At 50.1% G+C, this 25,881-nt stretch overlaps 1 protein-coding gene across 1 annotated transcript in view; it reads left to right on the forward strand.

The window, feature by feature from the left end:
- The window catches only part of aclya (ATP citrate lyase a), a 204,334-nt gene that overhangs the window by 65,013 nt on the left and 113,440 nt on the right, over nt 1–25,881 (forward strand). The window contains exons 5-7 of the mRNA XM_063038010.1: nt 1,832–2,022; nt 16,122–16,201; nt 21,616–21,750. Of these exons, the coding sequence (XP_062894080.1) occupies nt 1,832–2,022; nt 16,122–16,201; nt 21,616–21,750 (406 nt within the window). The remainder of the gene's footprint in view (nt 1–1,831; nt 2,023–16,121; nt 16,202–21,615; nt 21,751–25,881) is intronic.

Below are 25,881 nucleotides of genomic sequence, written 5' to 3' on the forward strand. Positions count from 1 at the left end.
ATTTGAGACAGCTTGTCAGAATTTTAATAAGGCTCTCTCAGCGGGAGTTAAACCTATTTCCCGCCCCCCCCGAGCTATGAGAAGTGGAGCGAGCATGAAAAGCAGTCAGCGGAACAAATCTGTGACAGTTTATTTAATAATTGATCATTAAGGGACCCTGGTTTATAAACAAAGTGGGGTGGGGGGGCTCGGAATCAAATCAGAATCTGCCGTGAAGTTTGTTGCTTTGCGGGAGCGGTGCACTTCAATACATAATGGCTACTGGCTGTCTGTTCCGCTGCTGGTGTTTTAGGCTGGGAGTGAAGCTCCCCCCATCTCTGCCTGTCCGTATAGTCACACTCAGTGCAGAAGGATTCTTCATTGCTGTTTCCGTGACAGGTTTTTTTAAACCAGTCCTGAACCTGGAGGACCGGTGGACCACTCTCAGTCTGGCCTCTACCCTTTGACCTGTTAGGCGTGGGTGACCCGATCAGGAGCCCCGACTCCAGCCAACATAGCTCTCCGGGTCACTGAGGCCCACAAGCCTCCAAACCCTGCGACAAGGTTGTGGTCCCTCTTGGAGGACATAATGATTTTAAAAATAGAAATTACAATAAGAGATATTTAAGTAATCGGAACAAGGAGAGCCAAAAAACAAAAATCGGTAGTGAGGTAGTGTTCATTGTCCATTCAGAAATCTGCTGGTGGTGGGGAAGCAGACTTTGAGTTTGTGCTTTCCTGTGATGAGAAGAGGGCATCTGCTGAGTGTTGGTGGGTTCTCAAATGATGAATGCTGTCTTTTTTGAGGCATTGCCTGGTGAAGGTGCTTTCTGCTGGGGGGGGGGGTGCAGCAAGCTAGTGCCCGTGGTGGGGAGCTTTTTCTAGATCCTGTGTGGTGTTCCCTCCATCCTCTGGGGGGGTGGTGGGGTGCGACGCAACTCGCTGGGCCGAGTATTCTGCCCCTGCGTCCTGCGGACTTGGGTTGCATTAGTACTTTATAGAAAGCGTTGAGGCCCAAATGGTATTGTGGTTTGTCCAGTTCTGGTCGCCTCACTATAAGGGAGGATGTGGAAGCATTGGAAAGGGTACAGAGGAGATTTACCAGGATGCTGCCTGGTTTAGAGAGTATGCATTACGATCAGAGATTAAGGGAGCTAGGGCTCTGCTCTTTGGAGAGAAGGAGGATGAGAGGAGACATGATAGAGGTGTACAAGATAATAAGAGGAATAGGTAAGAGTGAACACAAAATAATCTGCAGATGCTGGGGCCAAAGCAACACTCACAACAAGCTGGAGGAACTCAGCAGGTCGGGCAGCATCCGTGGAAAAGATCGGTCTTTTCCACAGATGCTGCCCGACCTGCTGAGTTCCTCCAGCTTGTTGTGAGAATAGATAAGAGTGGATAGCCAGCGCCTCTTCCCCAGGGCACCACTGCTCAGTACAAGAGGACATGGCTTTAAGGTAAGGGGTGGGAAGTTCAAGGGGGATATTAAAGGAAGGTTTTTTACTCAAGTGGTTGGTGCGTGGAATGCACTGCCTGAGTCAGTGGTGGAGGCAGATACACTAGTGAAGTTTAAGAGACTACTAGACAGGTATATGGAGGAATTTAAGGTTTGCGGGGTTATATGGGAGGCAGGGTTTGAGGGTCGGCACAACATTGTGGGCCGAAGGGCCTGTAATGTGCTGTACTGTTCTATGAGTAGGGTGTTTCTTTCAAACAAGATCTCTTGCTCTTTCCAGAGGTGTAAATTATGACCGCGGGTAGGTGGGGAAGTGTTTTTTTTTGGGGGGGGGGGAGAAGGGTAGTGGTATCTCGTTTGTATTCAGTGACGTCTCTGATGGTCCTTTGCCAGGAGGAAGAATTTTACGTGTGCGTCTACGCTGCCCGGGAGGGTGACTACGTCCTGTTCCACCACGAGGGCGGGGTGGACGTCGGGGATGTCGACTCCAAGGCCTGCAAGCTGCTTGTCGAAGTGGACGGGAAGCTGAGCGAGCAGGACGTCTGCACTCACCTGCTGCAGCACGTGCCTGCGAACAAGAAGAGGTAGCACTTGGTTTGAAAATAAAGCTCTCCACCCCCTTGTAATTTCAGGATTGTTTAACGCCATTCCCAGTGAACCAGTGTGAAGGAGAGTGACATAATTGTTACTCTGGATCTAATGCAGCACAAAAAAAAAACCCACAATCAGATAAATAACACAATGATAAACGTAATATATCTAAATATGTACGATAGACATCGATTGTACACTCGAACCCTGCTTAACGCTGAGGAGGCGTTCCTCGGAGGTTGAGCGCTTTGTAAATCAGCACTATGCGGGGTGGTTATAACATTACGCAGATGGACATGGCTGGATAGATACATTTAATGTCAGAGAAATGTATACAATATGCATCCTCAAATTCTTTTTCTTCGCAAACGTCCACGGAAACAGAAGAGTGCCCTAAAGAACGAATGACGGTTAAAGGGAGATCTACTGGGAGATCGTTTTGCTGAACACCTACGCTCTGTCCGCCAGAGAAAGCAGGATCTCCCAGTGGCCACACATTTTAATTCCACTTCCCATTCCCATTCTGACATGTCTATCCACGGCTTCCTCTACTGTAAAGATGAAGCCACACTCAGGTTGGAGGAACAACACCTTATATTCCGTCTGGGTAGCCTCCAACCTGATGGCATGAACATCGACTTCTCTAACTTCCGCTAAGGCCCCACCTCCCCCTCGTACCCCATCTGTTACTTATTTTTATACACACATTCTTTCTCTCACTCTCCTTTTTCTCCCTCTGTCCCTCTCAATATACCTCTTGCCCATCCTCTGGGTCCCCCCCCCCGTCTTTCTTCCCGGACCTCCTGTCCCATGACCCTCTCATATCCCTTTTGCCTATCACCTGTCCAGCTCTTGGCTCCATCCCTCCCCCTCATGTCTTCTCCTATCATTTTGGATCTTCCCCTCCCCGTCCAACTTTCAAATCCCTTACTCTTCCTTCAGTTAGTCCTGACGAAGGGTCTCGGCCTGAAACGTCGACTGCACCTCTTCCTACAGATGCTGCCTGGCCTGCTGCGTTCACCAGCAACTTTGATGTGTGTTGTTCCAGTGATATTAAACCTGATTCTGAACCCATGCAACATACATCAAAGTTGCTGGTGAACGCAGCAGGCCAGGCAGCATCTATAGGAAGAGGCGCAGTCGACGTTTCAGGCCGAGACCCTTCGTCAGGACTAACTGAACCCATGCCCCCCTTCTTCTCGCCTGCTTGCACTTACCCTAACGACGCCCCTCATAAATTTGCACGCCTCTATATCAAATCTCCCCTTGTTCTCCTCGCCTATTCAACCTTTCTCTATAACTCAGGCCCTCGAGTCCCGGCAACACCCTTGTAAGCTTTTCTCCATACCCTTTCAAACTTAAGTGATATCTTTCCTGTCGGTAGGTGACCAGAACGGCAGACAATACTCCAAACTGGGTCTCGCCAACGTCTTGTGCAACTTCAACATAACATCCCACCTCCCAGAACACAGAGCAGTACAGCACAGGATCAGGCCCGGCAGCCCACAATGTTGTGCCGAACCAAAATTAGGGATTAAATTAGGGATCAAATGGCCAACTAATCTCTTCTGCCTACACAATGTCCATATCCTTCCGTTATTCTGGATATTTATGTGAACATTGCAGATATTAATGCCACATAGAACCAGTCCAGAGTTCTTAATGTCAATTGCAAGTAGTAATCAGTCTGGAGTTAAAAGGACAGCTTTGCAAACAGCATTGTCTACAAAGCAAACACCAGGAATTCTGCAGATGCTGGAAATTCAAACAGCACTCATCAAAGTTGCTGGTGAACGCAGCAGGCCAGGCAGCATCTGTAGGAAGAGGTACAGTCGATGTTTCAGGCCGAGACCCTTCGTCAGGACTAACTGAAGGAAGAGCTAGTAAGAGATTTGAAAGTGGGAGGGGGGAGGGGGAGATCCAAAATGATAGAAGAAGACAGGAAGGGGAGGGATAGAGCCAAGAGCTGGTCAGGTGATTGGCAAAGGGGATATGAGAGGATCATGGGACAGGAGGTCCGGGGAGAAAGACAAGGGGCTTTGCTGAACATTTACGCTCTGTCCACCAGGGAAAGCAGGATCTCCCAGTGGCCACACATTTTAATTCCACATCCATTCCCATTCTGACATGTCTATCCATGGCCTCCTCTACTGTAAAGATGAAGCCACACTCAGGTTGGAGGAACAACACCTTATATTCCGTCTGGGTAGCCTCCAACCTGATGGCATGAACATTGACTTCTCAAACTTCCGCTAATGCCCCACCTCCCCCTCGTACCCCATCTGTTATTTATTTATATACACACATTCTTCCTCTCTCTCTCCCTCTCTCCCTCTCTCCCTCTCTCCCTCTCTCCCTCTCTCCCTCTCTCCCCCTCTCCCCCTCTCCCCCTCTCTCCCCCCCTCCCCCCCTCTCCCCCCCCCCCCCCCCCCCCCCCCCCCCCCCCCCTCCCCCTCCCCCTCCCCCTCCCCCTCCCCCTCCCCCCTCCCCCCCCCCCCCCCCCCCCCTCCCCCCCTCCCCCCCCCCCCCCCCCCTCCCCCTCCCCCTCCCCCTCCCCCTCCCCCCTCCCCCCTCCCCCTCCCCCTCCCCCCCCCCTCCCCCTCCCCCTCCCCCTCCCCCTCCCCCCCCCCCCTCCCCCCCCCCCCCCCCCCCCCCCCCCCCCCCCTCCCCCTCCCCCCTCCCCCCTCCCCCTCCCCCCCCCTCCCCCCCCCCCCCCTCCCCCCCCCCCCCCTCCCCCCCTCCCCCCCTCCCCCCTCCCCCTCTCCCCCTCTCCCCCTCTCCCCCTCTCCCCCTCTCCCCCTCTCCCCCTCTCCCCCTCTCCCCCTCTCCCCCTCTCCCCCTCTCCCCCTCTCCCCCTCTCCCCCTCTCCCCCTCTCTCCCTCTCTCCCTCCCCCTTGCCCATCCTCTGGGTTTTCCCCCCCTCCCCCTTTTCCTTCTCCCGGACCTCCTGTCCCATGATCCTCTCATATCCCTTTTGCCAATCACCTGTCCAGCTCTTGGCTCCATCCCTCCCCCTCCTGTCTTCTCCTATCATTTCGGATCTCCCCCTCCCCCTCCCACTTTCAAATCTCTTACTAGCTCTTCCTTCAGTTAGTCCTAACGAAGGGTCTCGGCCCGAAACGTCGACTGCACCTCTTCCCAGAGATGCTGCCTGGCCTGCTGTGTTCTACCAGCATCTGTTATGTGTGTTGAATGACGGTTAAACGTTGGAACCTCAAAGCCCCCCCTCCCCCCCCCATCCATGTAGCCAATATATATATCAAACCAGAGAGATATGATATGATACTTGATGTAAGCACGGTAATTCGTGGGAAAACAAACACGCAAAATAGACCTAACCTGTGGAGCAGCAACGGAGGGAAGCGGGTCGCAAATGAGAGTAAATCTGCGGATGCTGGAAATCCGAGCAACACGCACAAAATGCAGGAGGAACTCAGCAGGCCAGGCAGCATCTGTGGAAAAGAGTACAGTCGACGTTTTGGGCGGAAACCCTTCGTCAGTCCTGCCAAAGGGTTTCGGCCCGAGACACCGACTGTACTTTCTTTTTTCTCCCCCTCTTGAGGGAAACGGGTGTCAGTTATGCCTTAGAGGAGGGACCAGGCTGTGGGTTCTCCTCTGACTTTGTCTCCTTCTTCAAGAAGGCGTCGAGATTTGACTGCCTTCCCTTCAGTGTCCTCTCATGAAGCAGGAAATCAGCTCGGGAACGCCCCAAGTGGCTCCTTGAACAGGTCACCTTCGTCGATGGTGACCTTGAGGTCGCCGTGGCAGAAGCTTTTATCTGCTCAGTGCTTTTTTCGCAACTGTTCTGATCGTCCGTGTAGCCGGTTTCAAAGAGGCACCAATGCCAGCCTGACCCTCACCAGCTTCCAAACGCCGTTATCACTCGCAGTTTCACAACTGTGCTGATGCTTTCCCCAGACATCCTAGACATACTCCCCTCGCTGGAAGTTGCAGGCCGTTTTCCAGACTTTTACGGGTGGGGGAAAATGGGAATAAATTTGGCGAGGGGGCAAGAACGTTGACACGCCGGGGGAGGGGGAGACGTGAACTAATACCCGATTAGCTCAGAGCCTGTGTAAACCGCTCTCATTGGCTGATCGAATGTTTACTGTAATGGCGGCCGCCCTTGAGAAGTTTTAAGGGTCGTTTAGAATGAACACGCGCACAGAACACACACACACACACACACACACACACACACACACACACACACACACACGCACAGAGAGACCAGAGAGTTAGAGAGAGACAGACACACACGCACACATACACACACACACACAGACAGAGAGAGGTACACAGACGCACAGAGATACACGCGCGCAGACACATACACGCACAGAGAGGCACAGAGAGAGAGAGACACCCACAGAGAAACTGAGAGACAGACGCACGTGCGCACACAGAGACAGAGAGAGACACACACATACACGCACAGAGAGAGGCGCGTGCACACATGCACAGAGAGGCGCGTGCGCCGAGAGACAGAGCCTGGGCAGAACGGTATGGAGAGCGAGCTGTTGCCCGTGTAGTGAGCTCCCCGTCTCCACGCAGCTGATATACCCAAAGGAACAGCAGAGACCGATACAGTTTGTCACCAGGAGTTGCCGGTCAGCGTTGAACTCAACGTAGGGACTGCCTCAGGGACTCCAGCTCCGGATTTTTCCCTCGGGATTCACTCCCGAAGCCTTCCCCGTGAGTGGGTGTAGCCACAAGGCAGCGGAGGTTTGAGATCAGTTTTCCTTCTCCCAGACGAGCTGCCAACCGCGGCTGATGAGTCCCATCTGCCTGGAGCGACTGGTTTTAAGACGCTGGTAACCCACCTTTTCCCCTTCTCCTGTCAGTAGAAACAGTTCTACCGGGTTTAGTAGCTAAACCACACGTGAAGGCTGGGAGCTGGACTTGGTTGTCAGAGGCTGTTTGAGACGCACACCATTGGGAGTATTTAATAGGTAGTGGGAGCTTGTCCCCACTCCCACCCCCGGCTGTAACAAGCGGAAGGAACCAAAGTCACTCACTGATGCGTCTGAAATAGCATTTTGGCCAGAATGGATCCTCCTTAAAAGCAAATGCGTTTTGACAACAGTCCTGTGGTGTCTCGGTTACTGTTACTAAGGCAGCTATCCACACTCCGTTCATAGTCAATTATGACTTGATTGGGCAGAGTATTTCGAACTGAACCAAGTTCACGCGAGCATCGGCCCGAAACGTCGACTGCTTATTCCTCTTCATAGATGCTGCCCAATCCCTCCAGCATTGCGTGTGTGTGAACGATAACGTGGTTCAGTTTGAAATACTCTGCACAATCAAGTTGTAATTGACAGTAAATAGTGCACGTTAACTCCGATTCCCATTCCTGTTTTGACGTGTGGGTCCACGGCCTCCTCTTGCGTCATGAAGGGGCCACTCTCAGGCACCTTGTATTACTAGCTCTTCTTTCGGTTAGTCCTGACCAAGGGTCTCAACCCGAAACGTCGCCTGTACCTCTTCCTAGAGATGCTGCCTGGCCTGCTGCGTTCACCTGCAACTTTGATGCGTGTTGCTTGAATTTGCAGCATCTGCAGAATTCCTCGTGTTTACACCTTGTCTCGGTATTCACCAGCCTGATGGCTTGAACATCAATTTCTCCTTCTGGTTTGAAAACAACATTCCCTTACCCCTCCCCTCTTCTTTTATTCCCCACTCTGGGTTCCTATCTCTTCTCACCTGCCTATCACCTTCTTCCCTTTCTCCCATTGGTCCCCACTTCTCTCCTATCAGGTTCCTTCCTTCCCAGCCCTTCATCTTTCCCACCCACTTGCCATCACCTTTCACCTTCTAGTGATAAAGTTTAAGGGAATGGGGGAATCTCAAATCCCTGTAAACAATGAATTAAGTACTGACTATGTCTGTGACTGCAGTGTGTTTGAATAATGTCTCACGGCTCCTTTCTTTGGAGCAAGATAGGGGTTAAAGTTTGCCCAGATCCACATAACATGTCTCTGGGCTTTTCACACCTTTTGATTTTGACGAAAAGCAGTACCTGATGGAAATCAGACAGAACATTCCTTTCTTAACTGAAGCACAAATCTGACGGATGTTCTTATCTTTGTCATTAAGTTGTGGCTCCAGCAAACCAAGTAGGATATTCCTTTCTTTAATTAAGGTGGCTGGAGTGTCTATCAAATTGATTGTACTTTAGTATCAATAGTCCATTGACTTGGCCGGAATAGTTATCAAACTGATTGTTCTCTGTATCAATAGTCCATTGACTTGACCAGAATGGTTATCAAACTGATTGTTCTTTTGTATCGGTGGCCTTATAACTTCTGACAATTCTGACATCGGGCAGTGAACTTGTAGAACCGCCGGGGAGATGAGAAAGGGTCTCTCCCTGATGTCGGGTCCGAGTTCACTCGCCGGCTGAGCTCAAGGAAATAAACGGGTGGAAAGATAAGTAAGGATCTTTTTGTGCTGTCGTTATTCGATCCAGCAAAGTTACGTTTACACTAGGCATCCTCCTTCCTCTTCCCCCTACCCCCCCACCCCCCGGCCACCTTTTTATTCTGGCATTTTCCCCCTTCCTTCGCAGTTCTGAATAAGGTTCTTGGCCCGAAATGTCGACTGTTTATTCATTTCCATGGATGCTGCCTGACCTGCTGAGTTCCTCCAGCGTTTTGTGTGTGTTGCTCTGCAGACTTCCTCGTGTTTAAGAACTTGAGAAGTTCACCCAATGAGGTGGATTGACCGAATAACTTGGTTAAATTAGTTACTTTAAACGCAAACAACAGGAATTCTGCAGATGCTGGAAATTCAAGCAACACACATCAAAGTTCCTGGTGAACGCAGCAGGCCAGGCAGCATCTATAGGAAGAGGTGCAGTCGACGTTTCAGGCCGAGAACCTTCGTTAGGACTAACTGAAGGAAGAGTGAGTAAGGGATTCCCTTACCCTACACATGCCCTTACACTTCCTCCCTTACCCTACACATGCCCTTACACTTCCTCCCTTACCACCATTCAGGGCCCCAAACAGTCCTTCCAGGTGAGGCATCACTTCACCTGTGAGTCGACTGGGGTGATATACTGCGTCCGGTGCTCCCGATGTGGCCTTTTATATATTGGTGAGACCCGACGCAGACTGGGAGACCACTTTGCTGAACATCTACGCTCTGTCCGCCAGAGAAAGCAGGATCTCCCAGTGGCCACACATTTTAATTCCACATCCCATTCCCATTCTGACATGTCTATCCACGGCCTCCTCTACTGTAAAGATGAAGCCACACTCAGGTTGGAGGAACAACACCTTATATTCCGTCTGGGTAGCCTCCAACCTGATGGCATGAACATTGACTTCTCTAACTTCCGCTAGGCCCCACCTCCCCCTCGTACCCCATCTGTTACTCATTTTTATGCACACATTCTTTCTCTCACTCTACTTTTTCTCCCTCTGTCCCTCTGAATATACCTCTTGCCCATCCTCTGGGTCACCCCCCCCCCCGTCTTTCTTCCCGGACCTCCTGTCCCATGATCCTCTCGTATCCCCTTTTGCCTATCACCTGTCCAGCTCTCGGCTCTATCCCTCCCCCTCCTGTCTTCTCCTATCATTTTGGATCTCCCCCTCCCCCTCCAACTTTCAAATCCCTTACTCACTCTTCCTTCAGTTAGTCCTGACGAAGGGTCTCGGCCTGAAACGTCGACTGCACCTCTTCCTATAGATGCTGCCTGGCCTGCTGCGTTCACCAGCAACTTTGATGTGTGTTGCTTAAATTAGTTACTGCCTGTTTCGCCGCTGGTGTTACTGCCATGACCTCGGGGAGTTGAGTATAGGAGCAAAGAGGTCCTTCTGCAGTTGTACAGGGCCCTGGTGAGACCACACCTGGAGTACTGTGTGCAGTTTTGGTCTCCAAATTTGAGGAAGGACATTCTTGCTATTGAGGGAGTGCAGCGTAGGTTCACAAGGTTAATTCCCGGGATGGCGGGACTGTCATATGTCGAAAGATTGGAGCGACTGGGGTTGTATACACTGGAATTTAGAAGGCTGAGAGGGGATCTTATTGAAACATATAAGATTATTAAGGGATTGGACACGCTGCAGGCAGGAAGCATGTTCCCGCTGATGGGTGAGTCCAGAACCAGAGGCCACAATTTAAGAATAAGGGGTAGTCCATTTAGAACGGAGTTGAGGAAAAACTTTTTCACTCAGAGAGTGGTGGATATATGGAATGCTCTGCCCCAGAAGGCTGTGGAGGCCAAGTCTCTGGATGTTTTCAAAAAAGAGATGGATACAGCTCTTAAAGTTAGCAGAATCAAAGGTTATGGGGATAAGGCAGGAACTGGATACTGATTGTCGATGATCAGCCATGATCACAGTGAATGGCGGTGCTGGCTGGAAGGGCCGAATGGCCTACTCCTGCACCTATTGTTTGTTGTCTAGTGACCTGCTTGGCATGGGAGACCCGACCTCAGCCGCCTTGGCTCTCCGGGTCACTGAGGCAGGCAAGCCTCTGAAGCCCCACGACAAGGTTGCAGTCCTCCTGGAGGTTACTGGGAGTTTGCCAGACGTGTTCCTTGCGTTACGGCCATGGCAACGTTTCTCGGAATCCCTGAGTTCCTCCGGCCGATTGTGTGTTGCTCCTGGTTCCGGTGTCTGCCGTCCCTTGGGCCTCCTTGACGTGAGGGTTCGGTCATTGCCGCGTGGCTGTTTCTGGGAGTTTACCGACCGACTCTCCGTTCAGGGCAGCGATGAGAGTCCTTCATCCTGCCAGCTTCCCCTCGGTTTTCACTTCTGGCAGTCGAGCAAGACCCGGGCGCAGACTCCAGAGTACTATCCCACTCGGATGTAGAAGGATTCCTTGTTTCTCTTTCCCCAACAATTGTGTTTGACCATCAGGGTTGTTGGCCCTGAGCTGAAACCCCTGAACCTGGAGGGCCGGCGGACCGCTCTCAGTCTGACCTCTACCCTTTGACCCTGTTTGGCACTGGGTGACCCGGCCGAGGGCCAAAGCACAAAGCCCCGACTCCAGCCAGCGTACCTCTCCGGGGTCACTGAGGCAGGCAGACCTCTGAACCCGGCGACGAGGCTGTGCTCTTCCTGGAGGGGTTGGTCAAATAGTCTCAGTTTCGTGTTTGAGCAGCTTGGAAGTGGATGGCGGTGAACTGGCTCAGAGTTTGGACAAATATTTAAACAGCACCTGCACAAACAGAAAATGTAGTAATATGCAGTTCTATTGGTGGAAATCGCTTGGTGTATAAGCACTGGAGGAATTCTGTCACATCAGACAAGTTTAGCATTCTGGTCGATAGTGGGTAATCTTTAACATACCTGACTATCTGCTTTTGTAAGTCGTTTGATCATAATCTTGACTAGGGATCCCACGTATTTTTAGATAGGGTCGTTTCATATTGATCGGTCAAAACTCAAAGTAAATTTTATGATCAAGGTACATAGATGTCACCATATACAACCCCGACAGATTCATTTCCTTGTGGGCATACTGAGCAAATCTATAGACTAGTAACTATAACACAAACAATGGACGACCGCCAGACCTGGGCGTTTTACCCGTGTACAGGAGACAACATACTGTGCGAATGCAAAAAGAAGAAACAATTATAAATAAGTAAACAAGCAAGCAAGCAATAAATATTGAGAACGTGTGATGAAGAGACCTTGAAAGTGGGTCCATAAGTTGTGGGAAGATTTCAATGATGGGGCGAGTGAAGTTATCCCTTTTGGTTCAAGAGCCTCATGGGGTAATAACTGTTCCTGAACCTGGTGGTGTGGGTCCTGAGGCTCCTGTACCTCCTTCCTGATGGTTGAGGGGTAATAACTGTTCCTGAACCTGGTGGTGTGGGTCCTGAGGCTCCTGTACCTCCTTCCTGATGGTTGAGGTGGTAATAACTGTTCCTGAACCTGGTGGTGTGGGTCCTGAGGCTCCTGTACCTCCTTCCTGATGGTTGAGGTGGTAATAACTGTTCCTGAACCTGGTGGTGTGGGACCTGAGGCTCCTGTACCTTCTTCCTGATGGTCGAGGGGTAATGACTGTTCCTGAACCTGGTGGTGTGGGACCTGAGGCTCCTGTACCTTCTTCCTGATGGTTGAGGGGTAATAACTGTTCCTGAACCTGGTGGTGTGGGTCCTGAGGCTCCTGTACCTTCTTCCTGATGGTTGAGGGGTAATAACTGTTCCTGAACCTGGTGGTGTGGGACCTGAGGCTCCTGTACCTTCTTCCTGATGGTTGAGGGGTAATAACTGTTCCTGAACCTGGTGGTGTGGGTCCTGAGGCTCCTATACCTCCTTCCTGATGGTTGAGGGGTAATGACTGTTCCTGAACCTGGTGGTGTGGGACCTAAGGCTCCTGTACCTCCTTCCTGATGGTTGAGGGGTAATGACTGTTCCTGAACCTGGTGGTGTGGGACCTGAGGCTCCTGTACCTTCTTCCTGATGGTTGAGGGGTAATAACTGTTCCTGAACCTGGTGGTGTGGGACCTGAGGCTCCTGTACCTCCTTCCTAATGGAGGCGGTGAGAAGAGAGTGTGTCCTGGGTGGTCGTGATGATGGATTCTGCTTTCCTGCGATTGTGTTTCATGTAGATGTGCTCAATGGTAGGGAGGGCTTTACCTGTGATGAACTTAGCAGTATCCACTACTTTTAATACAATTTTCCGTTCAAGGCCATTGGTGTTTCCAGACCAGGCAGCGATGCAGATAGTCAATATACTCTCCACCACACATCTATAGAAGTTTGTCAAAGTTTTAGATGTCTTGACAAAACTCTGTGAACTCCTAAGGAAGCAGAGTGCCAGTTTGAATGCATGCCACACAGAGATAAGCAGATTACTTTTGTTTTAACATGATCCTCAGTTCTACATCTGTCACCGCAGTGGCATCTGCCCTGGACTTCAGGGCGAGAGGTTCCCGGATTCGAATCCGGCCGGCTCCTTGCACGCTTTACATCTGTGCTGCGTTGAGTGTCAAGCCAGCAACCCGGATTCAGTTTCTTAATCGGGCTGTCGATCCTGAGGAACTGCCAACAGGTTAACAGTAAAGCTGCAATGTTTTAGAAAAACAAAATCTGGCTTCACAATTTGGCAACTCAGTACATTCCTACCTGTGTGCATTTATATTTCCCCAGATACTGCAGTACTGCAATACCGATTAAATATAAGATTTAGGATCGATAATGCACAATTGTTATTTGTCTCTCTGTCTGTCTGTCTCTGTCTCCGTCTCCGTCTCTGTCTCTCTCACTCTGTGTGTCTCCGTGTGTGTGTCCGTCTGTCTCTCTCTCTCTCCGTGTGTCTGTCCATCGCACTCCCCCTCGCACTCTTGCTCTCTCACTCTTTTTGCCTGTCATCCTCACGCACCATCTCGCTCTCCAAGGTAAGAAGCGGGTGCAATCTGCCCCCCTTTGCGAGCTTCAGTCCTCGTTCCATTCCCCTCTCACACGTCTCAGATCATGAGACATTGGAGCAGAATCAGGCCATTTGGCCCGTCGTGACTGCCCTGCCATTTCATCATGGCTAATCCATTTCCCCCTGCATCCCCTGTTCTCCTCACAACCTTTCACGCCCTGACTAGTCAAGAACCTATCAACCTCCGATTTAATTGCACCCAGAAACCTGGCCTCTACAGGCACCTGTCTGCCCTCTGGCTAAAGAAAGCCCTCCTCATCTCTGTTCTAACAGGACACCCCCCTATTCTGAGGCTCTGCTCTCCAGTTTTAGTCTGCCCAGCCAAGGGAAACATTCTCTCCACATCCACTCTGTGTCCTCTGGTCCTAGACTCCCCCACTATAGGAAACATCCTCTCAACATCCACTCTATCTGTGTCCTCTGGTCCTAGACTCCCCCACTATAGGAAACATCCTCTCAACATCCACTCTATCTGTGCCCTCTGGTCCTAGACTCCCACACTGTAGGAAACATCCTCTCCACATCCACTCTATCGTGTCCTCTGGTCCTAGACTCCTCCACTATAGGAAACATCCTCTCCACATCCACTCTATCTGTGCCCTCTGGTCCTAGACTCCCACACTGTAGGAAACATCCTCTCCACATCCACTCCATCTGTGTCCTCTGGTCCTAGACTCCCCCACTATAGGAAACATCCTCTCCACATCCACTCTAGGCCTTACAACATTCAATAGGCTTCAATGAGATCTCCTCCCCCCCCACCCCCAAGATTCTTCTAGACTCCAACAAGCACAGGCCAGAGCCTTCAATCTCTGAGTCTTCCTCAGCGTGTCATGCTCTTGCATTCACCTGCTTGCCATTTTGCTCTTTACACCCTGACCCTCCTGCCTCGATTCTGCCCTCTGTTCAAGCCCAACCCACACGCATCCACCCTGCCTCTGACCCTGCCGTCTCCCCTCTATACTTGCACGCTCATTTCCTGGCCTCTGCCTGTTGTCTTTTGTCACCCTCATTTTAAGGCCGAGGCTTTAGTTTTTTTTTAATGACTTTTTTTTCATAAACTTCTTGTGCCTTTGACTGGAAAATCCTGCAGAAGGTGGTGGATTCAGCCCAGTCCATCACGGGCGAAGCCCTCCCAACTATCGAGCACATCTGCATGAAATGCTGTTGCAGGAAAGCAGCTTCTATCATCAGAGATTCCCATTCCCACCCCCACCCCCTCACCATCCAGGCTATGCTGTCTTCTCGCTGCGGCCATCAGGAAGGAGGTACAGGAGCCTCAGGACCCACACCACCAGGTTCAGAAACAGTTATTACCCCCTCAACCATCAGGAAGGAGGTACAGGAGCCTCAGGACCCACACCACCAGGTTCAGGAACAGTTATTACCCCCTCAACCATCAGGAAGGAGGTACAGGAGCCTCAGGTCCCACACCACCAGGTTCAGGAACAGTTATTACCCCCTCAACCATCAGGAAGGAGGTACAGGAGTCTCAGGACCCACACCACCAGGTTCAGGACAGTTATTACCCCTCAACCATCAGGAAGGAGGTACAGGAGCCTCAGGTCCCACACCACCAGGTTCAGGAACAGTTATTACCCCCTCAACCATCAGGCTCTCGAACAAAGAGATAACTTCAGTCATCTATTGAGATTTTCCCAGAACCAATGATCTCACTTTAAGGACTCCTTATCTCATGTTCTCGTTATTTATTGCTGTTTATTTATGTTTGCATTTACACAGTTTGTTGTCTTCTGCACTCTGGTTGATCTTTCACTGATCCTGTTTACAGTTACTATTCTATAGATTTGCCGAGTATGCCCGCAGGAAAGTGAATCTCAGGGTTGTCCTGTCAATAGGTGGCTAACAAAGAAATAAAAATCAAAAATGCTTAAAATACGAACAAGGTGATAAATGCAGAAAATTCCCAGAGAAACCAGACACAGTCCAACTAATTCTGGGATCCTGCAGCAGTTGAACTCAATCTGATAAAAGGGCCTGTAATGTGCTGTAGGTTTTCTATGTTTCTTTATACTTTATACTTTATTGTCGCCAAACAATTGATACTAGAGCGTACAATCATCACAGCAATATTTGATTCTGCGCTTCACACTCCCTGGATTACAAATCGATAGTAAATATTAAAAATTTAAATTATAAATCATAAATAAAAAATAGAAAAATGGAAAGTAAGGTAGTGCAAAAAAACCGAGAGGCAGGTCCGGATATTTGGAGGGTACGGCCCAGATCCGGGTCAGGATCTGTTCAGCAATCTTATCACAGATGGAAAGAAGGTGTTCCCAAATCTGGCCGTACGAGTCTTCAAGCTCCTGAGCCTTCTCCCAGAGGGAAGAGGGACGAAAAGTGTGTTGGCTGGGTGGGTCATGTCCTCGATTATCCTGGTAGCACTGCTCTGACAGTGTGCGGTGTAAATGTACAGTATAAATTTCTAATATACAATATACAACCTGAAATTCGTACTCTCCACGAACATCCTCGAAACAGAATGGCTGGGGGGATGCCAAAGAATGAATGGTAGAATAAAGACATGAACCCCGCCCCCCTCCCAAAAGCCCTCTGCCCCCCTATGCACAAGTAGCATCAACCCTCCCCCTCCTACCCACATTGGAGACAGGTGTACTTTGATAATAAATGTTTCTTCGGTCTTTTTTTGTGACACTTTTCTTCGTCTTTGCAGCATTCTGGCATCTTTCATCGTTGGACTTTTCAACCTGTATGAGGATCTCTTCTTCACCTACCTGGAGATTAACCCACTTGGTAAGCGAGAATTATTTGGTTTCGAAAATGCTTTCATTCTGCAGGCTGACAAAGCTGTGTGGATTGAGGTGACCGTGCCTGGTTGATCGCGATTGCCTTTCAACTTCAGGTTTTCCTAATGTAGCAGAACTCAGCCAGGACTCCCTGTTGCATCACACCTGAAGCCTTGTGAAGTTGAAAGAACGCTGGCCGAATTAGCATTTCAGAGTTTTAATGAAAACTCCCAGATAGAACAGGTGGCATTGGAGAGGGTCCGGAGGATGTCAACAGGAGGGGGCATTTACAAGAGTTAAAGGATTAACATATGAGGAGGCAAACACAAGTAAATCTGCAGATGCTGGAATTTCAAGCAACACACATCAAAGTTGCTGGTGAATGCAGCAGGCCGGGCAGCATCTCTAGGAAGAGGTACAGTCGACGTTTTGGGCCGAGACCCTTCGTCAGGACTAACTGAAGGAAGAGCTAGTAAGAGATTTGAAAGTGGGAGTGGGAGGGGGAGATCCGAAATGATAGGAGAAGACAGGAGGGGGACGGATGGAGCCAAGAGCTGGACAGGTGATTGGCAAAAGGGATATGAGAGGATCATGGGACAGGAGGCCCAGGGAGAAGGAAAAGGTGGGGGAGGTGGGAACCCAGAGGAAGGGCAAGGGGTATGGTGGGGGGGACAGAGGGAGAAAAAGGAGAGAGAGAGAAAGAATGTATGTATGTAAGTAAATAATGGATGGGGTACGAGGGGGAGGTGGGGGAGTGTTTGTTTGATGGCTCTGGGCTTATAATTGCCGGAGTTTAGAAGAATGGGGATGGGGGTCTCATTGAAACCTATTGAAAGTTGAAAGGCCTGGACAGAGTGGATGTGCAGAGGATGTTCCCTCTTGTGGGGTTAGTCCAGTCAGACTCGAGGACAACCATTTTGAACAGAGAGGAGGAGGAGAAGGAATTTCTTTAGCCCAGAAGGCGGTGAATCTGTGGAATTCATCGTGGCAGACGGCTGTGGAGGCCAAGTCGGTGGGTGTATTTAAAGCGGAGGTTAATAGATTAGTCAGGGTGTCAAAGTTCACCGCAGGGAGGAAGCAGGAGGGTGGGGTTGAGCGGGAAATGAATCAGCCATGATGAAGTGTTGGAGCAGGACTGACGGGCCGGATTGCCTGACTATAACCTCAGCTACCAACCTGTTGTCACAACGATGTAGGTGGGAGGGAAAACGATCTTAAACTAAAAACACAATTCAGAGTAGTCTCATGTAAGCCAAATGGCACGTTCTTCGCTGTCTCGAATTATCCTTTGTGTATTAATATTGCTCATTTTCCCATGAGCCCGTTACAGAATTGTAGGTCAGCTTTCTAATTCCTTCAGCGTTATCCTTCTCATTGCTTAGTGATCTAAGCTTCTGTTGCAGGGTGCCGCCGTTGGCAGCTGTGGCTGGCTAGACACAAAAAGGGTCTGTATAGGACAGAGGTGAGGAGGAATTTCTTTAGCCGAGTCTGTGGAATTCATTGCCTCAGACGACTATGGAGGCCAAGTCTTTGGGTATACGTAAAGCAGACGTTAATAGGCTCTTGATTAGTCAGGGCATCAGGTCAGAGGTCAGAAGGCAGGAGAGCGGTAAGTCGCCTATGATGGGATGGGCGGGGTTGCTTTTCAAATTCTGAGACTTGTCTGCGTGGGCTGTGGTTTATGTTGGTCTCCTTCAGGCTCCTGTGTTTTCCTTCTTGTTGTCGAATAGTGGGTTGGGGGGGGTGGTACTGGGGGGTGTTTGGGCTTTGCGAGTTTTTGTTTCTTTCCCTTTTCCGTGCCGTGGGGTGGGGGAAGAGACGGGGTCTGATATCTTTTCTTTCAACGGCAGTCATGGTTTCTCTGTATTTCTTGGCTATCTGGAGAAGATGAATCTCAGAGTTGTATTCTGTGTACTTACCTTGATTTTGTTTTTTAAAAAGAAAAGAACCTTTCAATGGCCTAATTCTGCACCTACGCCTTGTATCATAACTAACAATTACCACTTGTGGTTGGCATCCATCTGTCTGGAAGGACGATGGGCAATGATCATCATCACAAGCCTGGGTGGAAGGTCTGGAGATCCTGAGATGTGGAGACCCAGTTGGTCAAGATCCCCCTCTCGGCGTCACCAGTGTAGTCCAAAGGAAAGCTTGTGAAGCGATACGCTTAGCACCAGCTTGGCTGCAGTAGTAGGATGTTCAGTGATGAATAGCCACCTTAGGGGGCTGCACTCCGAATTTGCTGTCTATGGCTTACTCCCGTAGCCTTTGTCACAGGGCAGTGGGGCTAATTACCCATAGCTGGGGATCTGGTTCGCGAGCACCAGGGCGTGTCCACTGTGTGCTACGTGTACAGGGGCCAGACCTCCTGCCCGTCCTCTGTAGTTCACCCTGAGTCCGAAAGGAGTTCAGTTTCCGCGTGTCGCCAGTGAGGAGGCACGACACGAGGTTTGTTCTTGGAGAGACTGTGTACTGACAGGGAGAGACCTACACATTCAGCTCTCCTTTTCGCAAGACTGCTAGCCAGCGGTGGGAGCTGAAAGTGAGAGCGACAAGCACCATCCGCTACACTAGACGTGTCACAGCAACCATTCTGACACCAATTACCTCTTTCTGGTTGGGTTAAAAACAGACGTGCCAGTCGTACGGCTTGGTTGAAAGGAAGCATGCAACTGATGCAAGCCCATGTAAAGATTAAAGTTTCTAATGTACAACCACTAAATTTCCCAGACATTCCCCAACTGTCAAAGAATTGAAAGGTTAAGACCAAGGGAACAGAAGAACACTCTGGCTGTCATCTCTCTTGAACCTGACGTAACCTACATATCTCCAAGGTGGGGCCATCCACTTCTGTGATGGTTGCTCTGCTGAAAGTGAAAAGCAGCACAATGTAAACAGCATTTAAAAAAAAAATCTGCCACCCCTCTCCCGCCTACCAGATCACTTCCTATCTTCCTCCCAAAGTCAGGCCGATTCCAGACCAGTTCCAGCCGGGTCAGGCCGTTTGCTGGGCTCGGGTTACCTCGGGACACGGTCAGCCCTTTTTACAAGCGTGCAGCTCCTGGCCAGTAATCCTGTTAGCAGGTGATGGGGCGGGAGAGGGTGAGCAGGGAGGGTCCTAGAGTCCCCCGTTATAGGAAACATCCTCTCCACATCCACTCTATCTGTGTCCTCTGGTCCTAGACTCCCCCAATATAGGAAACATCCTCTCCACATCCACTCTATCTGTGCCCTCTGGTCCTAGACTCCCCCACTATAGGAAACATCCTCTCCACATCCACTCTATCTGTGTCCTCTGGTCCTAGACTCCCCCAATATAGGAAGCATCCTCTCCACATCCACTCTATCTGTGTCCTCTGGTCCTAGACTCCCACACTGTAGGAAACATCCTCTCCACATCCACTCTATCTGTGTCCTCTGGTCCTAGACTCCCCCAATATAGGAAACATCCTCTCCACATCCACTCTATCTGTGTCCTCTGGTCCTAGACTCCCCCACTATAGGAAACATCCTCTCCACATCCACTCTATCTGTGTCCTCTGGTCCTAGACTCCCCCACTATAGGAAACATCCTCTCCACATCCACTCTATCTGTGTCCTCTGGTCCTAGACTCCCCCACTATAGGAAACATCCTCTCCACATCCACTCTATCTGTGTCCTCTGGTCCTAGACTCCCCCCACCATAGGAAACATCCTCTCCACATCCACTCTATCTGTGTCCTCTGGTCCTAGACTCCCCCCACTATAGGAAACATCCTCTCCACGTCCACTCTATCTGTGTCCTCCGGTCCTAGACTCCCCCAGTATAGGAAACATCCTCTCCACATCCACTCTATCTGTGTCCTCTGGTCCTAGACTCCCCCAATATAGGAAACATCCTCTCCACATCCACTCTATCTGTGCCCTCTGGTCCTAGACTCCCACACTGTAGGAAACATCCTCTCCACATCCACTCTATCTGTGTCCTCTGGTCCTAGACTCCCCCAATATAGGAAACATCCTCTCCACATCCACCCTATCTGTGTCCTCTGGTCCTAGACTCCCCCCACTATAGGAAACATCCTCTCCACATCCACTCTATCTGTGTCCTCTGGTCCTAGACTCCCCCACTATAGGAAACATCCTCTCCACATCCACTCTATCTGTGCCCTCTGGTCCTAGACTCCCCCACTATAGGAAACATCCTCTCCACATCCACTCTATCTGTGTCCTCTGGTCCAGACTCCCCCACTACAGGAAACATCCTCTCCACATCCACTCTATCTGTGTCCTCCGGTCCTAGACTCCCCCACTATAGGAAACATCCTCTCCACATCCACTCTATCTGTGTCCTCTGGTCCTAGACTCCCCCACTATAGGAAACATCCTCTCCACATCCACTCTATCTGTGTCCTCTGGTCCTAGACTCCCCCACCATAGGAAACATCCTCTCCACATCCACTCTATCTGTGTCCTCTGGTCCTAGACTCCCCCACCATAGGAAACATCCTCTCCACATCCACTCTATCTGTGTCCTCTGGTCCAGACTCCCCCACTACAGGAAACATCCTCTCCACATCCACTCTATCTGTGTCCTCCGGTCCTAGACTCCCCCACTATAGGAAACATCCTCTCCACATCCACTCTATCTGTGTCCTCTGGTCCTAGACTCCCCCACTATAGGAAACATCCTCTCCACATCCACTCTATCTGTGTCCTCTGGTCCTAGACTCCCCCACCATAGGAAACATCCTCTCCACATCCACTCTATCTGTGTCCTCCGGTCCTAGACTCCCCCACCATAGGAAACATCCTCTCCACATCCACTCTATCTGTGTCCTCCGGTCCTAGACTCCCCCACTATAGGAAACATCCTCTCCACATCCACCCTATCTAGGCCAAACTTTGTTACGCCATGGGACCTCTGCCATTAACCGAGGGGGCTGAGGATTCCAGATTGGGACCCCTGATCTGGGGCTTTCAATATTTGGCAGCTTTCAGTGAGACTTCCCCCGCCAATTCTTCTGAAATCCGGCGAGTACAAACCTGGAACTGTAAAACACTCCTCACACGTTCACCCTTTCATTCCCGGAATCATTTCGTGTGAACCCCCTCTGGACTCTCGCCACTGCCAGCGCGCCTCTTCTTGGATAGGCGGCCCAAAACCCCTCACAGTGCTCCCAAGAGCGCTCTGACCAATGCCTTTTCTAAAGCCTCAGCATCACATTCCTCTTCATATTCTTCAGTGCGCGTCGCAAAGGAAGCGCAACAGCACGAAATGGCTTGTCTCTTTGCCCAGGATCGTGCTCAGTGTAGGATATTGAAAAGGAACGAGCAGGCTTCTGCGGGACGCAGATTTTCTACCTTATTGTAAAGATTGAAACTTGGCACTGCTTTGGGCATGCCCTTGACTTTGTGGAACTCTTTAATCCCTGCTGCAGTTGTCACGGACTCTGCGGTGTTCGTTCTGGACATGGCCGCAAAGATAGACGCCACGGCTGATTACATCTGCAAGGGCAAGTGGGGAGACGTGGATTTTCCGCCGCCGTTCGGGAGAGAAGCCTATCCTGAGGCAAGTACCTTGAGCTTATTCCCTGTCGTTTCTTCATTTCGTGTCCTGGGTGGGAGACTGGGAATGCTGAGGACACAGGGTTGGATTGCTGAACGTCCTGCGGTTCAGGAGGTATGAAAGTCCGAAGTCAAATTTTCATTATTGAAGAGAGGTAGCGTCTCTGTCAGAGGAGGTGTAGGGTGTTCATTCCCTCCGCCAAGCCCGCAGGGGTCCACCCTCGGGTAGGATGTAGCCCCTGCTTAGCTGCTCCTCCCCCCCCACTGTCAGGGCCACATAAAGCCACGAGAGCAGGTAGTGGATGGCAGAATGAGCAGCCGGTACAGACCAAAAGTCCCGCTGATGCGATCCCTGACGCCAGGCAGACAATCTCTGGAGCAGTATTCCGAATTAAAAAGCACAGGGAGGTATTGATCAGGTGGTGCTGACGGCGATGTACTGTGGGAGGAAGGAAGACAGAATTTGAAAAGGATCGATAATATCAGCTAGTGTGAGGTCATGAAGTTTATAATAATAATAATAATAAAAAATACTTTATTGATCCCTAGTGGGAAATCTAATTACAGTAAAAGGCATCCGTTAGTCTTGCGAGACCATGGATCTGCGCCTGGAAAGTACTGTAAAGATGAAGCCACACTCAGGTTGGAGGAACAACACCTTATATTCCGTCTGGGTAGCCCTCCAAGCTGATGGCATGAACATCGACTTCTCTAACTTCCGCTAAGGCCCCACCTCCCCCTCGTACCCCATCTGTTACTTATTTTTATACACACATTCTTTCTCTCACTCTCCTTTTTCTCCCTCTGTCCCTCTGAATATACCTCTTGCCCATCCTCTGGGTTTCCCCCCCCCCCACCTTGTCTTTCTTCCCGGACCTCCTGTCCCATGATCCTCTTGTAGCCCCTTTTGCCTATCACCTGTCCAGCTCTTGGCTCTATCCCTCTCCCTCCTGTCTTCTCCTATCATTTTGCATCTCCCCCTCCCCCTCCAGCTTTCAAATCCCTTACTCACTCTTCCTTCAGTTAGTCCCGACGAAGGGTCTCGGCCTGAAACGTCGACTGCGCCTCTTCCTATCGATGCTGCTTGGCCTGCTGCGTTCACCAGCAACTTTGATGTATGTTGCTGGAAGACCGGCAGTTGCCCATGCTGCAAGTCTCCCCTCTCCACGACACCGATGTCGTCCAAGGGAAGGGCATTAGGACCCATACAGCTTGGCGCCGGTGTCGTCGCAGAGCAGTGTGTGGTTAAGTGCCTTGCTCAAGGACACAACACGCTGCCTCGGCTGGGGTTCGAACTCACGACCTTCAGATCACTAGTCCAATGCCTTAACCACTTGGCCACGTGCCCACCGGTTACAGTAGCAACATTTAAAAACACACTTAGCGGTCTGCAAACTTAACTAATAATATACACAATAATAATTTACTAACGTACAAAGTTTGTACAACAATAATGTATGAAATAATAAAGCAGAGACTATTGTACTGTGACGTGTGCTGTCCTGTCGCACGGAGATGGACTGTCGTATATGCCTACTGCATTTGGTGGGAGAGCTTTTCTGTAATGATCCTCGCGACAGCAGAGCTGCCCGAGTCTCTCCGGCAGGCTGCTCCTATTTGAGTTGTCTGCAGTTTGTTGGGAATGGGAATAGCAGGAGGGGAAGCTCGTTCAGGATGGCTTCACTGAAAGCTTTGGGTGTAATCGGGCAGCTTGGGTTCTGGAAGGGCCTGTTACAGTGCTGTATCTCTCAATAAATTAAATATTCCCCGACCTCTAATTCTGCTGCCATCGCAGTGGCAGAGGTAATCATGGAGTGAAGCACCTTCTCAAAACTGACCCGAGCTGGAAGCTTTCTTCAGGACTCTAAACTTCGTGTAGCTGCATAAAGTTGAGTAAAAGACGTGTTGGATTAAGTACAGAATCGCCACGGTCCTGAATACACCACTGTTATTGTCACGGTTAGCGTTAAGCAAAGTATTACGCACATGCAACATCCTATAGCTGTGCTGTGGACCAGAGCGGACTCGTGTTTAACAATAGCATTAAGTTTGACAATAGACAATAGGTGTAGGAGTAGGCCATTTGGCCCTACGAGCCAGCACCGCCATTCACTGTGATCATGGCTGATCATCCACAATCAGTATCCAGTTCCTGCCTTATCCGCATAACCTTTGATTCCGCTATCTTTAAGAGCTCTATCCATCTCTTTTTTGAAGGCATCCAGAGACTTGGCCTCCACAGCCTTCTGGGGCAGAGCATTCCATATATCCACCACTCTCTGGGTGAAAAAGTTTTTCCTCAACTCCGTTCTAAACGGCCTACCCCTTATTCTTAAACTGTGGCCTCTGCTTCTGGACTCACCCATCGGTGGGAACATGCTTCCTGCCTGCAGCGTGTCCAATCCCTTAATAATCTTATATGTTTCAATAAGATCCCCTCTCAGCCTTCTAAATTCCAGAGTATACAAACCCAGTAGCTCCAATCTTTCGACATATGACAGTCCCGCCATCCCGGGAATTAACCTTGTGAACCTACGCTGCACTCCCTCAATAGCAAGAATGTCCTTCCTCAAATTTGGAGACCAAAACTGCACACAGTACTCCAGGTGTGGTCTCACCAGGGCCCTGTACAGCTGCAGAAGGACCTCTTTGCTCTTATACTCAATTCCCCTTGTTATGAAGGCCAGCATGCCATTAGCTTTCTTCACTGCCTGCTGTACTTGCATGCTTGCTTTCAGTGACTGATGTACAAGAACACCTAGATCTTGTTGTGCTTCCCCTTTTCCTAACTTGACTCCATTTAGATAATAATCTGCCTTCCTGTTCTTACCACCAAAGTGGATAATCTCACATTCATCCACATTAAACTGCATCTGCCATGCATCTGCCCACTCACCCAGCCTGTCCAAGTCACCCTGCATTCTCATAACATCCTCCTTACATTTCACACTGCCAATCAGCTTTGTTTGCTGACGACACTACACTGATTGGCCGAATCTCAAATAGTAATGAGGCAGCCTACAGAGAAGAAATCATCACTCTGACACAGACAGTGGTGTCGAGAAAACAACCTCTCCCTCAATGTCACAAAAACAAAGGAGCTGGTTGTGGACTAGAGGGGGAATGGAGACAGGATAACGCCTATTGACATCGATGGATCTGGGGTTGAGAGGGTGAACAGCTTCAAGTTCCTCGGTATACACATCACCGAGGATCTCACGTGGTCTGTACATACCGGCTGGGTGGTGAAAAGGCACAACAGTGCCTCTTTCACCTCAGATGGTTGAGGAAGTTTGGTATGGGCCCCCAAATCCTAAGAACTTTCTACAGGGGCACAACTGAGAATATCCTGACTGGCTGCATCACTGCCTGGTACGGGAACTGTACCTCCTTCAATCGCAGGGCTCTGCAGAGAGTGGTGCGGACAGCCCAGCGCATCTGTAGATGTGAACTTCCCACTATTCAGGACATTTACAGAGACAGGTGTGTAAAGAGGGCCCGAGGGATTACTGGGGACCCGAGTCACCCCAACCAAAAACTGTTCCAGCTGCTACCATCCGGGAAACAATACCGCAGCATAAAAGCCAGGACCAACAGGCTCCAGGACAGCTTCTTCCACCAGGCCATCAGACTGATTAATTCACGCTGACACAACTGTATTTCTGTGTTATATTGACTGTCCTGTTGTACATAATATTTATTATAAATTACCATAATTGCACATTGCAGATTTGAACAGAGACGTAATGTAAAGATCTTTACTCCTCATGCATTTGAAGGATGTAAGTAATTAAGTCAATTCAATTCAGTGTGCTCCAAAGGATATCTACTGAATGGTTACCAATACTGAGAAAGCTTAAGAATCTCAGATATCACTGTTTCAAGAGCAAGTAAAGAGTGGAGGGAGATGGACGACTTTCTACCGTGTTTGCTGCAAGTGGAAATCCAAGTTAGCCCGCGCAGGAAGTGATGTAAAAAACAGGAAGTGAGGTTTGTAGAAAAGGAACAGCGCCTCTAGAGGCAGAACACGGATCGTTCAGTGTCGTTGTTTCCAGTGATGGTCATAGTCAGGATCAGGTATTTTATGCCGTGGACCCCGACCGTTAACCGAGGGGTCAGCAGATCCCGGGCTGGGAATG

The sequence above is a fragment of the Mobula hypostoma genome, chromosome X1 (genome assembly GCF_963921235.1).
Source record: "Mobula hypostoma chromosome X1, sMobHyp1.1, whole genome shotgun sequence".
Lineage (NCBI taxonomy): Eukaryota > Metazoa > Chordata > Chondrichthyes > Myliobatiformes > Myliobatidae > Mobula > Mobula hypostoma.